Source organism: Pseudorca crassidens, chromosome 9 (assembly GCF_039906515.1).
Source record: "Pseudorca crassidens isolate mPseCra1 chromosome 9, mPseCra1.hap1, whole genome shotgun sequence".
Classification (NCBI taxonomy): domain Eukaryota; kingdom Metazoa; phylum Chordata; class Mammalia; order Artiodactyla; family Delphinidae; genus Pseudorca; species Pseudorca crassidens.
In genome coordinates, this window is record NC_090304.1 from 91,349,099 (window position 1) to 91,364,724 (window position 15,626).

The following is a 15,626-nucleotide window of genomic DNA, read 5'->3' on the forward strand; positions in this document are numbered from 1 at the left end:
AATCTGATTGGGAATGTTTTAAATTTATGCATTATTTTGGAATGAGCTGACAATTTTTTGAGACTGTCTTCTAATCCACGATAGCCTCCCCTTACTTTACGCCCTCAATAAGTTTTATGCTTTCCCTTACATGTATTCTTCCCATTCTTATTAAATTTATCTTTTAAGAATTTCATAGATTTTATTGCCATTATAAATAAGATATCTTTATATTTTAATTTATAACTGATTGTTACTAGCTTGGAGAGAAACTGATTTCTATAGATTTATACTGTACCTAGACAACTTAGTAAATGTCTTACTAATTATTAAAGTTTTAGGAGCCTTTTGTTTTTTTAGGTATACAATTACATCATTTACATTTATCTTTACAGTAAAGATAAATACTTCTCCTTATTTTAATATTCATACTTATTTTCTCTTCTTTGCATCAGCCATAACCCCTAAAACAATGTTAACGAATATTAATAATAATGTGCATTCCTGACTTAAAACTGATTTTAATGGAAATAAAGTTTTTAATCCTTTAATAGATGCTTGTTGCTGGCTTTTTAGAAGCAATTAGCTTCAAAATTAATTACTTTAAAAAAAATCAATAAAGTATAACATAATTATGCAAAGTGGTCTATTATACAGCTGTATACTTTACTTCATCATTTCCCTATTCTTCAAGATTTCATGACTTTCCAGTATTTCAATATTATAAGTAACATTATGATGAACATCCTTATACATAAATGGTTTTATATATTTAAGATTATTTCTTCAAGGAAGACTCCTAGAACTTGAAACCTCGGTTTAAAGGATATAAACATTTTAAGGCTTTTTATATATTTTGCCAAAGTATTTCCAAAAGAATTTTTTTTCTCCTCTTTTAAAAGCTCCTTTGCTGTTGGTACAATGATGCTTAGTAATACAGAAAACTTGGGAGAAAAAAATACATATTTAAAAGATGAAAAGAGCATAAAACCAAAGACAAACATAAGACGAAAGGTAAAAATCTTTATGAAGTTTCAGAATAACTAAAATCCAAAGAAAGTAGAGGATTCCAAAAAGAACTAAGGCCACAAAATATGATCCTCAGGTTTTATTTAGGGCAAGAAGATGAAGGAAGGGAATACTGACTGAAAGATAGTAAAGAGATTAGAAGAGCACCTAGCAACAGTGAGTTGTCTTCTGCTCTGAATATCCTAGGTACTAAGAAAACTTACAAATAAATCACTAGGTTGAATACTTAAATGGACCAACGTCAAACTGGAAAGAGGTTTCTACTGGAATTCCCCAGAGCACCCTCTGATCTAGCCCTATCCTAGGTAATAGTACCATCACTGACTCAGATTAAACTGTAAGAAAACATGATTATCAATTATGCATTCGATATGAAGTAGAAAGGATATTGTAAAATTTTATCAAATAAAATTTAACAAAGATTAATGTTAATGCCAAAAAATCAAGTACAAGATGGGAAAGCAGCAGTTTGCACTGAGTATGACATAGGATTTTCACTGACATCAAGCTCAATAAGTTAACTGTGTAAAAATAGCTATACTATATAGCTATACTAACAGAAGCATGAAACTGAGAATGAGGGTGTGAACAATCCCCCCATACTATTCTGAATTGGTTCGGACTATACTTAGAATACTTTGTTCTGTTTTGAACACCCTACTTTAATAAAAGGACTATGGAAGAAATGGAATATATTCACAGAAGATCAGTGAAGATAAGAGGAACTTAAAAAACTATTTCATTAAAAAATAAAACTAAAGATGTTTTATATTGGTGATAAGATGTAGGCAACATAGTAACAGCTACTATAAAGAATCTGAAAGTCCATCATGTGTAATAAGAATTAGATTTCTATATAGCTCCACATACTAGAAACAGCATCAGTAAAGCAGATATTACAGGGCATATATTTTGAACATAGTTTTTAAACAACTACCCTAAAGATTTAAGTTCCAAAATGGTCATTTGGGCAATAGCATTTAAGAAAGAAGATACAATTTTTTTTAAAAACCAACAAACAAAAACTTCATAGTACTCAGAGTTGTCCAGAGGTGGGATGGAATGCCTCAAGAGGAAGTGAGTTCCCTCTCACTAAAAGTGCTCAAGTTTGTTATATGACTAATTGATGGGAGTGTTACAGAGGAGAGTCGAGCATCAGAGATATCTGTATTGCATCACCTTTCTAGTTCCTTCCAATCCTTGGATACTTTGCTTACAACTCTTTTTTTATATCTAATAAAAATAAGGGTGTATTATCTCCCTAAGTAAAGGAATAAGAAGAAAACTACCTTGGATTTTTGTAATTTATGCAAGTCTTAGAATTTTTTATTCTCTGTTGTCAAAACTAGAAAGAATTCCTTGCTCTACATATAAATTATTTATATATAAATAAAGAATGCCTGTATGTGTATAACTGAGTCACTTTGCTATACAGCAGAGATTGGCAAAACATTGTAAATCAACTGTACTTCGATTTAAAAAAAAATAAATTTATATATAAATAAATTATGTTGACTGCCAGGAAGGCATACAAACAATAGCAGCATCTCTTTTTCATTTTCTCCACAGCAAGAATGCTTAATTTGACTATTCAATAAGACAACTGAGAAAAGCGAAAAGAAGGTAAGTCAAATAGACTAAAACCAACAGTATTATAACAAAACACCAGAAGAAATTTTACTTTTAGTAGTGTGACAGCCAAAAAATGATTCAAGCAACATAGAAACTATTTCAAGGGTGAATATATAAAGATCTAACCAGTAGGCTGAGATAGAATGAAATTCATTGCCTATGTTAAACCTATTTTGTTTATATCAACTAGGTTGAAGGGGATTTTCCCATCAAAAGATATAAAACAGCACTTAGTTCATTTCTGCTTCTCCTATAACTAAAGCAAGAGTCCCAAAATGTGATGTTCCTAGAAGTCCCATGAGGGAAATGCATCCCAAAATTCAACTAAATATTACAAACACAGACTCTAGGGCACCACTAAAGACCCTATTTGTCAACACAGGGCAGAGAAGGAATGCAAAATAGAGCAAGAAATAAAAAGGTAGCTACTTTGTTCCCATGACATAATTTACTCACGTCTGATCCGCCATTCACTCAGATTGCTGACATTTTTATCCACTTTAAAATAAATATCGACTTCTCTAAAATATAAAAGCGCTGCCTTGGGGATACATACCTAGAAGTTGTTTCTGGACCACTTCCAGTACCAGTCTGATCTTGGCAAAAACTTCAGATGGTGATGGATGTTCCAAGTCAGTCATCACAGATTCAAAACGAATGATAATGATGTTAGGTTGGCTTTCTATCACAGCAAAAAGGGATGGGCAAGATGCCAGAGGCCTAAGGATATACTTCAGCAGCATCTGACCTGAAAGTTTTATGAACACTCATAAAAAATAAATCACGTCAAAAAAAAAAAGATCTTCGAGCCTGACAACAAAAATACATATACCATGACGTTACACAACACCCATTACGCACTGCAGGTTTTCCCACTGAAGTTTCCCAGATTGTCTACAGATTTTTATTTAAATTATTCAAAAAATCAAATAAAATAAATACCAGCAGCTACTTTAAAAAAGAAAAAAGGAAAGGATCTAAGCCCTTAATGAAAAGTGTAATATTTATACAATTCCACTTGATAAATCATGAGGCCAAACCCTATGATCCATCATCAATATTATTCAGAGAATACTGATCATTTTTCTGTCATTCCTTTAACAATGGACCTTCTGAAATTTCATGTAAATGAAACAAAGTATTATGCCTTACCAAATGACTTAAGCTTGGTATGTAGCTCCCCAAGAAGAGAAAATGCCAAGAGGACACAACTGATGGGTGGCACGGGGGTCTTCTCTTCTTTCTGAGATGGTTCAGCGCATAAATGAAGTTCTGTTTGTAGGCAAGATTCCAAGTTGCTGGTATCTAAGAAAAAGGGAAAAAATATCAGCTGTCTCAGCAATACAAGATGTTCCCATTTCTATCCCTGAGAGCCCACCGTCTACTAAGAGTCCTAAGTATGTGGTTTTACTACAATACACTTCTAATGCAATCAAATATGAATTACTACATACACGTCCTTGGCATCGCTTTAAAACAGGAAATTACTTCCTTTGGTATGTTCAAAGAATCAAACTGAGTGCCAAAGTAAGATGATGTGCATACAATAACTGCTTACTAAATATGTGTTGAGAATGGATAAACAACAAGGTCCTACTGTATAGCATAGGGAACTATATTCAATATCCTGTGATAAACCATAATGGAACAGAATATAAAAAAGTACGTATTTATATTTATAACTGAATCACTTTGCTGTACAGCAGAAATTAACACAACATTGTAAATCAACCATACTTCAATTTAAAAAAAGAATGTGCTGAATGACAGAATGAAGGCAAAGAATAAAAAGTGAGATCCTAGTTTCAATTAAGGCCTCCTATTCTATGTTCCCTCTTATGAAGTAAAGAGAACAGTCTGCCAAACAAGTTTAACAGGGTGTGTTACAACAAAGAATTAACACACCTGCCACCTCCTCTTAATTTTACAGTCTGCTTGGAAATAGAATCTAAAATTTTCTAGATGACTTCCTTGAAAATACCTAATACATACAGGGTGGGGTATGTGTGTGTGAGTGTGTGTATGTGTGTGTGCGCACGCATGCGTGTGTGTACACACATACATATACAATGTATTTGAAGGCCATAGTGGATATGGGAAAGGGAGCAAGGGGAGACTGTGAGGTTTCCCCTGAAACAGACTAAATTTCAAGAGTAAATGCTGGAAAATATACCAGGTTTAATGGCATGTCCTTCCCATATACCCTCAGAGGTTTTACTTTGTGTAAACAAGATATCAAAGAGGGCTCACACCCAGAGGTGGGCAGAGGGGCTGAGAGCCAAGTAGTATAAATAAAAGCCAGGGCCAGAGTTATTCTATTTCTTCATCTTGCAAAGCATCCCCCATCTCATGATTTTGTCACCATTTTTCTCCAACGACTGAAAAAAACTGGGCCAAACTCCTATCCCTTTCCTTAGCAAGAGAGAAAGAATGGTTGAACAGCTTCTTTAAGCTTTCTAGAAAAGATAAACTGTTGGGATTAGAGCTTTGGGAACGGGCACATCTTACGATGCAGTGGAAACTGTGTGGTCTTAATGTGCTACCACCTCCTCTACCACAGCCGCGCCACCTGGACCCCTCCCAATCATCTTCTCTCCTCTCTGCTCCTTCCCAGTGAAAGGGACAGAAAGAGAAATGCACGGGAAGTAACAAGCATTTTGGTCCTAACAAGCATTCTGCTTAACATGAGAACTCAATATAGAATTGGGAGATTAATAAATGAAACCTTCCTCTCTCCCAACATAAAATATTTGGAATATATTCAGAGGCCAAACTGGTTCAGGCAGATTAAGCAAAGCAGTCCACCTGAGGTCAGCAGCACCTTTTGATGGTGGGAACTTCCATACAATCAGCTTCTGCCACTCTTCTCCAAGGTGATAAAGTATGTTCTGTTTCTGTATTGTAAGCTCCATGCTGAGAGATTTCAGTATTTTTAAATCAAAGCATTTTCTGGATTTTAATAACTTCAAGCATATCTGTGCCTGGTAGTGAAATGGAATCATTGTTAACATTTCATCTGGACTCTAGGCAATTAGAATATATTTGTATAATGATAAGGAATACATGCAACACAAAATTTACTTAAAACAAGAATAGTACTGGACTTCTCTGGTGGTACAGTGGTTAAGAATCCACCTGCCAATGCAGGGTACATGGGTTCGAGCCCTGGTCCGGGAAGATGCCACATGCAGTGGAGCAACTAAGCCCGTGCGCTACAACTACTGAGCCTGTGCTCTAGAGCCCGCGTGCCACAACTACTGAAACCCGCGCACCTAGAGCCCGTGCTCCACAGCGAGGGAAGCCACTGCAATGAAAAGTAGGCCCCACTCGCCACAACTAGAGAAAGCCCGCGCGCAGCAACAAAGACCCAATACAGCCAATAAATAAATTAATTAATTTTTTAAAAAAAGAATAGTACTAATTGCTCATGCTTTAGAGAAAGTGTTTAATACCTCTTCTAGACGCTGAGCAGCAGTAACATACTTCTTCTCTGCCAATGCACAATTATATTCCTCAACAGCAGTAGAAAACTGAAAAGATAAGTATAGTTATCAGGTATTTTATTTTATACATCCTACTATTTCAAGTCTGTCTGCTTGTTTATTTTTAAACTATGAAAAAATACCACATAGGGGATACCCATTGAATGATAAGACAATTGGAAAAAAAAAAATAACTTTCTCACCACCAAAACACTAAAGTTTGATTTGAGTATACTGACCTCGTGTAGCTGTCTAAGTAAACTTAGGACTACCGAGTCTCTTTCCAACTGTTGCTTCAAGTCTGTAAATTCAGCAGTTGATACGTGAAGATCCCGGCGGACCTAAGTCACACACCAAAGACAAGTACTTTTAAGCTATACTATACTTGAGAAATGAAACTTTTACTGTAATCAATAAGCTTTATTAGGTGAATATAATTCATGATGAAATTTAAATGCTGGTTAAGACTGGAATAAAAATCACAGAATGTAGTAGGAAGAGACTTTAAGTGATCCACTTAGCCCAAACGCTTATCCTATGCAGGAATACCCGTTCCCATCAACATAATATCCTCGTGTCACCATGTATTCTTAGTTTAAGCAGTTATCTTTCATCAAAGAACTCATCCACCTGGATTACTGGTATCCCCACTGCCAAGTGATAATTCATTCTTCAGCTGAATAGTTCTAACTAATAGAAAGATTTCTCTACATTGAGTGAGAATCCGCCTCCCATTCTGTCCCACCTTTTCAGGGACTTTGCACTATCAATTATTTCCTCTCTTCTCTATCTTTTACTTCTCCCTAAGTCATGCTCCATTCCAATTATGTGAATACCTATTAGAGAGTGGCTCCTCCCATCAGATTTAAATATGATTTAAAATCTCCCCCAACTCTATGAAGAAGTATCCTCCACCTTAGCAACCACCCTATTTCTCGGTAGCTACTTGATTTCTCTCCTCCCTCTCACAAACAAGCTTCTTGCAAGAGTGATCCATACTCGCTGTCTTTACTTTCTCACCTCTCATTCACTCTATAACTCACGTGATCTGGCTTCTACCCCCGCCATTCCACCAAAGCTGTTCCAAAGCAGTTGGTGCCAAAATACCAAGCAAATCCTTGCTGCTAAATCCAAAGCCTATGTCACCAGTATTACCTTGCATCAGTACACTGCTACTCACCTTCCCTTAGTTCTATGACACCCATATCTACTCATTTTCCTCCTGCTTCTTTGGCCATTCCTTTTCATCTTCTTTTGGGAGAGAAATTTCCCCTCTGATCACTTCACACACGCTGATATTCCTTTCTCCCTGGCCCTCTCATTACTCTGAACCAACAGTTCTCAAAAAATAAACGTTTTTTTTACCCCACCCTGATCCAGGGTCGTTTGGCAATGTCTAGAGACATCTGGCGTGCCACGATCGAGGGCGCTCTACTAGCACCTAGTGAGTAGAGGCCAGGGTTAGTACTGAACACCTTCCAGGGTACCGGATAGGCCCCCACAGCAAAGAACATCCGGCCCCAAATACCAGCTGTGCCTGTACTGAAAAGCCCTCCTCTCCACGCTCTCTCTGGGCAATCTCATTCATTCCCATAGCTTCAACTTCTAAGTGCAGCTACCTCATGACCACACCATTTTCCTAACATCCAAATATGTATATGGATGGCGTGACATGCAAACTATCCTCTAAAATCCATTCTCCCACTCTCCCACAGTAACAGCGCAAGGCTACGCAGCTAGACTATAGGTACTAGTGCCCTGCACAGTCAGGTGTGACCACGTGTCTAAGATCCCATCAATGCAATATAAGCAGAAGTGATGTGTACCATTTCCAAGTCTTAAGAAAACAGATGTGTCTCCTCTATTCCCTCTATTTGACCTTAACCTGCAGCTATAACTGGACATGGGGAGAGACCAACATCAACCATGCAAACAACAAAATCCTAGAGCAGTGTTTCTCAAACTATAACATACATACATACATATTGCTTGGTGAATCTTATTAAAGTGCAGATTCTGATTCAGTAGGTCTGTGATGGGGCCTGAGATCCTCCACATCTAACAAGCCACCAGGTGTTGCCAATTCCGCTGCCTACAGACCCTTGGAAGACAATTCTTTAGGAGTCTCTCACATTTCTGCACTATCTTGCAAGTGAAGCAATTGACTGTCTTTTGTTCTGGACTACCTTTTCAAAAATGTTTGTGTAGTAAACAGCTTGAAAAATAGAGATGGCGTTTTCCTCCGTAGCAAAAAGCCAGCATGCTCACTACCCGTTAGAAAAGGTTCAGGTTCCCTAAGCACAGAAATTCTCTTCCATCCATACAGTCCACTGCACACCGCCCTGTAGAAACTGGGGCTTGCAGCACTGTGCAAAAACGTTCATCCTCTGGCTACCGCTGTGAGTAATAAACTGTCCTTCACAGTTCTTGACACTGACTACACTACAGTAGCCAGGCCCTGGGTTGTAGAATCAGCCTGCTAGCCTAGACACTACGATTGAAAAATATGTATCTTGTTTAAGCCACTGCATTTCAAGTTCCCGCCCGGCCCCCATCTTTCTTTACAACAGTCTAGCCTCCATCTTCATACAATCCAACTGTGCAGCTCCATTTGTATACCCCACAGGCACCCCATATTTAAACTCAACAAAAACCTACTCCTCCTCTAGATTGTTTCAGTGAATGACACATCAATGACCTAGTTCCCCAGTTATCTTTGACTCCATAGTCTTTCACCCCCCATATCAACAACTCCCAGAGATCCTATAGCTTTTCAAAGTCCCTAGGATTCGTCCACTTTTCTCCACCCCCACTGCCATTGACGATGGAGCACGTTGCATCCTGTCTTGCCCGATTACTTTAACTGCCTCCTAATGCTTTAAGTGCCTTCTCATTTCCCAGTCTCTTTTCCCTCAAGTCCTTTCTTCAGACTGCAAGCAGAATGGGATTCCTAAAACTCAAATCTGACATCACTCTCCTGCTTAAACTCTTCCATGGCTTCCACAGGGCAATCAAGATAACGTCCTTACTACTTAAACTGATACACACAGTCCTTGCTTACCTTTTTAATCTCATCTCATGTCTCCTCCCGCCATACTCTCTAAATATCTGTCATATGGAATACTTGCAGCTCTCCAAAAGTGACACCTCTCCACTACCTCCATGCCTCTACCATGCTGTCCCCTATGCCTGCCTAAACATTCCTCCTTCATCTTTTGCTTAATTACCTGCCACTTCAGATTCTGGTTTGGACACTACTTCCTACAGAAAGCCATCCTTAGCTATACCTGCTCTCTTTAACTGGATTATTCCAATTTTAGTGTATATCACACTATTTTATTCATCTATAACAGGCATAAGATTCACATTTTGAAATAAAACACTGTCTAGTTCACCAACTACCACAGTATCTGGCACCTTGCAGATGCTCAATAAATATATCAAATATATATATAAACAAATATATATATAAACTCAATAAACACCTTTATAATGTCCACCTATTGAATCTAATTCCCCTTCTCTAGCCATAAATTTGAATCTTTCTCCCATATGAAAATACTGGGCTGCAAATATTGGAAGTGTTTTTCATTGAAGCTAAACACCCTGAGTTTCGTCATTGTTCTTCAGATGGTACAGTGTTCAGGCCTGGACCCTCTCATCGAGACCAGTCACTTTCAAAACGTAACAACCAGAACTGAATAAATTTCACCAGCCATAATCTGCCCAGCAAAACGTACAAAGAGCCCATTACTCTCTGGTTCCAGACACTTCATTTCTAACAGCACAGTCTAAGATTGCACTGTTGACTCATTTGACTGACAATACACTTCGAAAATACTATTTGAACTGTGCCAGAGTTGTAGAGTAATGGAATTATTTTTATTCAAACCTCTAACCAGAATGACTGGTAAACTCACTGTTAAATAGATTTTCTAGGTAGCTAGTGGTTTCCCCACTTGTGATAAGTTTTTATAGAGAATTTTTAAAAATACATCTGTTCTCTTTCCTTCTTTGGTAACTATCACATAGAGAAGAGACTTGGTGTCTTTCCTTTAGGACCTTGAGAATATCTCAACATCCTGATTTTGGATATCAATGCACCCTGACTGATAATTTAGAAATTGAAGTACAAGACACCTACTTTATTTAAATCTCTAATATCAGCTTGATTTTTTTCAACTGCTTTTTTTTTCCTAAAAGGAAACAGCAAGGGAAAAATCCTGGTGAGATAATATATGTGAAAAATATTTTTTAAATTATAAAATGGATATTCCTGTTTCCAGACAGGCTTACTTCTTTGCGATGACAGCGCTCTGGCAAACGTGATGAACATTCTTAAAACCTGCCAGACTTTCCATATGAAGTATAGCAAGCACTAGCCCCACAAAGTGACACAGTACAAGACGGGCAGGGATTTTCTGCATGTCCAGGGAAAGTGGCTTTTTGACAGGAAGTAGAGTGGTTTTGATTGGCGATCTGAGCCAATTTTCCAGAAGAAGGCCGGAAGAAAAGATTGTGCTGAAGCTTTAATATGCTGAGGCCAGCTGCAGATATAAGAGAATGCTGGCCATTAAGAGAGATAAGCATTTTAAAGTAGGAGATAAGGGAAAAGGCCAAATTATACACTTCTATGCTTCATCTGTTTTTGTTTTATTATGAAGACAATAAAATCCTGAGATTATTTTTTAATTTATAAAGTGCTATTAAAATGCAAGACATTATTATTATAGCTTAAAATGTTTTTTTACCATAAAAAAGAAATTGTTTAAAGTATAGTTTTGGAAAATATTTGTATTTTAAAACCGGACGTTACCCTAAAATCATCTAATTCAACTTCCATTTACCAATAAGGAAAGCGAGGTCTTTAAAAGTTGTATAAAACTGAATTGTCTTAGAAATCAGGAAGTTGAACTGCCTCCCTACAAACCTACCCTATATAACAAACTATTCTTACCTCACTCTCTATCCTGGATTTCAGCAGGTCAATGTCATCAGATAGCTTATCCACTTGGGTAACCAGGTCCTGTGCACTTTGCATGCTAGGCAGGAATTCACTGTACTTCTTGCTGATCATACTGCATACCTCGCCCTATTATATAGGATGGAAAAATTACAATGAGATGAGTAGGGAACTCTGTTAAAATACATAGCTCATCTTCTATTAGGTATCTTCCAAGTTAGGGCCTTCTTGCCAGTTACCCACACCCATTCACTTTCCCTCCAAGCCAACGGGTTTCCTCAAAAAACACATTTCTCCCACCATTAAGAGTCCCATAACACGACTAGGGTGCAAGAAGGCAATGATCACCAAATGCCAACAGTGCCCAAGAGTTGTACAAACACTGAAAAAGAGAAACGAAGAGACAAAAATTCTCATTTTGAACTATTATCAGCTCAGACTATAGCCACTAATTTTAATCACACCTAATAGAAAAAAAAGTAAATGGATAAATTAAACCCATAATCTGTATACCTCAAGGGATTTATGAATTTCTATTCTCTTGCTTATAAAATTGTAAGGCCTAATCTTAAAACCCTAAATTTTCTTTTAAGATTTTTTTTTGATATGGACCATTTTAAAGTCTTTATTGAATTTGTTACAATACTCCTTCTGTTTTATATTTTGGTTTTTTGGCTGCGAGGCATGTGGGATCTTGGCTCCCCAAGCAGGGATTGAACCCGCACCCTCTGCATTGGAAGGCGAAGTCTCAACCACTGGACCGCCAGGGAAGTCCCTTAAAACCCTAAACTGATTTGAGTTCCATTATCTCCTTTAATGCAAACAAATTATTGAATACTTTGCACTGAATTAGTCAATGCTTTGAAAGACACAGGAATAAATTATGCTTGCACACAAATAAATTCCTTTTAGGTAGGAAAGACAGTATGCACTTAAGTATTCAGAATACAGAATAGAGAAATGTAATATAGCAACAGAGTTAATGTCCTCCAGGAGCACAACTGGGAAACAGAGCACCTCTGCCTGAGGGAAAATGGGGATATTTTTCATGCAGAGAACTATATTTGAGATGGAACTTGAAAAATGAGTAGAAATACTAATAGGTTAAAGATGGAGAAAAGGCAACATAAGTAAAATCTGGGAACTAGGAAAAAAGTGGGCCTGTTTGGAGTATAAAAAGTAATTCTCAACTGTCTGAAGATTCAAGTCAGGGAAAATAAACTAGTGAAAGGAAAGTTAGGTCCAGAACAGGGAGGAGCCTTGAGTGCCATGTTAAAGTAGCTTAATAGCCTGCCCTCTTTCCATCATATAAAAAGTGATGGGGCTTCCCTGGTGGCGCAGTGGTTGAGAGTCCGCCTGCCGATGCAGGGGACACGGGTTCGTGTCCCGGTCCGGGAAGATCCCACATGCCGCGGAGTGGCTGGGCCCGTGAGCCATGGCCGCTGGGCCTGCGCGTTCCGAGCCTGTGCTCCGCAACGGGAGAGGCCACAACAGTGAGAGGCCCGCGTACCGAAAAAATAAAAATAAAAAAGTGATGAAAAATTCTGAAGCCATATTACAGAAGAGATGCCAGTGACATGAATACTTAACATTTAGGAAATCATTTTGGTAAAATGAAAATATTTTTGTGCCTTTATGGTACAGTGCCAAAATGGCTTCCTTAAATCCAGACCTACACGGTACATATCTTTTTATTTTTATTTTATTTTTTTAACATCTTTATTGTAGTATAATTGCTTTACAATAACAAAGTGACTCAGTTATATATATACATATGTCCCCATATCTCTTCCCTCTTGCATCTCCTTCCCTCCCACCCTCCCTATCCCACCCCTCTAGGTGGTCACAAAGCACTGAGCTGATCTCCCTGTGCTATTCGGCTGCTTCCCACTAGCTATCGATTTTACGTTTGGTAGTGTATATATGTCCATGCCACTCTCTCTTTGTCCCAGCTAACCCTTCCCCCTCCCCGCGTCCTCAAGTCCATTCTCTACATCTGTGTCTATTCCTGTCCTGCCCCTAAGTTTGTGAGACCCATTTTTTTTTTTAGACTCCATATATATGTGCACATCTTTTTAAATGAAAGTAACAAAGATGTGGGCAAATACAAATGTAGGGTAAAGATAGCAGTACAAAGTGGAACTGCGTGTGGTTTGTGCCTTTTGTTTTTGTATCAATCTCAAGACAGCAGGGTCCAAAGAAGTGCTATTCACGTGTTTTATAACATCGTAGTCTCAAGGGCCTGGAGGTGGAGAAGAGAGTTTAATAAAATATCGATAGGTTTTAATAACAAAAATTTCAGGGATGGAGGAGAACGGCACAATCCTCCCAAAGCCATTATATTCATCCACAAATCGGACAGAGGAGGAAATCACACACCGATGAGGGGTGGGCGGGACTGCCCTCATTTTTATCCCGCTCCTATTCTCCCTCCCTAGAAACCTCGTGCTTCCAGTCCCACTTCCCCTGCTCTGCTTGTCTCCTCGGCCTTCGCCCTCGACCCCCCAATCCCTCCCCAGCCTAACCCCACTCCCAACGCTGCCCCAGTCACCGCCTCTTCCTCTCCACTGTCCCGCCTCCTTTCCTCCGCAGTCCCCAACCCCGGTCTGGGCTTCCCTCTAAGCCCCCTCCTCGGCCCACACACCTCCCAGCCCTCCCACTCCTCATTCCTCCCACTCGGCTTCCACGCCTGACCGCTGGCATCCACTCTGGCTGCCATGGCTCTACTCCTCCCTCCGTCCCTTTATAGCCAGCCGCCAGCTGCCCCGGCTTCACCTTAATCTCCTCCACCCGCTGGGTCAGGCGGCTGATCCGAGTGCACAGATCCTCCTTTTCCAGCCTCCCCGAGTGTGCCAGGACTTCCGTCACGAACGAGGCCATCGCTACCACAAGAAGCAACCCGGGCAGAGTCACTCTCTTGTAGCCAGCGCGGCAGCTCCAGTCCCGCCGGAGGCCTTGGCGCGCGGCCTGCCGGGAAACGGAGTCTCGCGGGGCCCAGACCTCCGCACGAAAAGCGAGGCCCGTACTACAACTCCCAGTAGGCACCGCGGCTATCCTAGCGTGGACTCTTCACGGTGTCCCGTAGTTGGCAAACTGTGCGGAGACGCGTTTTCTCCTTGCTCATTTTCAAATAGCTTGCCTTTCCCCGCCGGGTTTTCACTAGAAGAAAAATGTTTTTATTTAATAACCAGTCACAACTGAATTTTTCTCAGCTTCAAAACGTTTACCTGTGAAATTTATCTACCCTGAAGACCTAACGAGCCCATCTTGATCTTTTTTCGTTAAATATTCATTCTCATGGGCCTCAGTGGCCGTCAGAGTTTATGTGAATGGTGCCCTCTGCAGTTGTGCAAGGAAGTGGAATCACCTCATTATAAATAAAAGTATGCTCATAATTGCACTCCTTTTATATATAGTATATATATATACATATATAACATCTATTAAATATATTATAAGTTTATATTATTTATATTACCTAGGTATAAATAACATTAGTACTGTATGGACTGGAACATGATACTTAGCACTTTCTATCAGCGATTACAAATCAATTTTATCAAAACTTTAAAAAAATTGTTTCATTATTTAAATGTGTTACATACATACTATAAGATATATGTATGTATGTATACATATATGCATATAAATGCGTTACATACTAAAAGATTTTCACAATATACTATGTACAGTATTAAAAAATAGATAGATATAGATACATATATAGAGGTAGAGGTAAAGGAAGTACACCAATTTAACTCTCTTAGTGGTGAATTTATGGTATTTATTCTCTTCTTTTCCCTGTTTTTTTCTATTTTTCTACAATAAACATGTACTGCCTTGATTAAAATGCTTTTTAAAATTTTTTTAAAGGTACCTTGTGACGGTGGACCCCCAAGTAGATGCTGACACTAAGGTTCCTGTCAATTTTAAGTGCCTGTGGAACAATCTGCTTATCCTAGTGACGCAGGGGCAGCTTCCTGTGACATGAGCAAAGGGGGTTGAGACGGGAAGCCATAACATCTTGGGAATCGCCTCTCCCTAGAAAACCAACCAAACTTCTGTTTGGTAGACCTGTCAGCCTCTCTTTGAATTCTAAATGCTACTAATAATAAATGCCCAGTGAGAAAGAAGGACATGCAAATGAAATTCCTGAAAATTTGTATCACATATTTATTGAGCAACTATTATACGATGGACACTGTGCTAGGCTGGGAATCCAAAATATGTGAATAAATAATCTCAGGAAAATATGATCATTACTATCTTTGAGGTAGATGAGGGATTGATCCAGATGTGGTAGGGCCTAAATTTTATACACTTGCCAGGAGGCGGAGGACTCTTTAAGGAAAAGAATATAAAATAACAAATACAAAATTAAGTGCAGGCCTTGGAAGGAGTCTGTGCAAGTAACAGGCCTGGAAGCTTAATCCACCTCTAAGGAGGTACAAAGGGCAGAGGAAATATTGGGGGAGGAGCACCCAGTCACTGATTGAATCAGGGAGGTTCCACAGTAATAAGTAATCTGAACTAAGAATGGA

General features: G+C 38.8%; 1 protein-coding gene across 2 annotated transcripts in view; it reads right to left on the minus strand.

Annotated features, from left to right (window-relative positions):
- The window catches only part of ZW10 (zw10 kinetochore protein), a 32,362-nt gene extending 18,292 nt beyond the window's left edge, over positions 1–14,070 (minus strand). For both annotated transcript variants that reach the window (XM_067751081.1, XM_067751080.1), the window contains exons 1-7: positions 13,861–14,070; positions 11,080–11,214; positions 6,362–6,463; positions 6,093–6,170; positions 5,462–5,621; positions 3,793–3,945; positions 3,197–3,388 (exon numbers count right to left, since the gene is read on the minus strand). In XM_067751081.1, the coding sequence (XP_067607182.1) occupies positions 3,197–3,388; positions 3,793–3,945; positions 5,462–5,621; positions 6,093–6,170; positions 6,362–6,463; positions 11,080–11,214; positions 13,861–13,965 (925 nt within the window). In that variant the 5' untranslated portion in view covers positions 13,966–14,070. The remainder of the gene's footprint in view (positions 1–3,196; positions 3,389–3,792; positions 3,946–5,461; positions 5,622–6,092; positions 6,171–6,361; positions 6,464–11,079; positions 11,215–13,860) is intronic.
- Between the last annotated feature and the right edge of the window lie 1,556 nt (positions 14,071–15,626).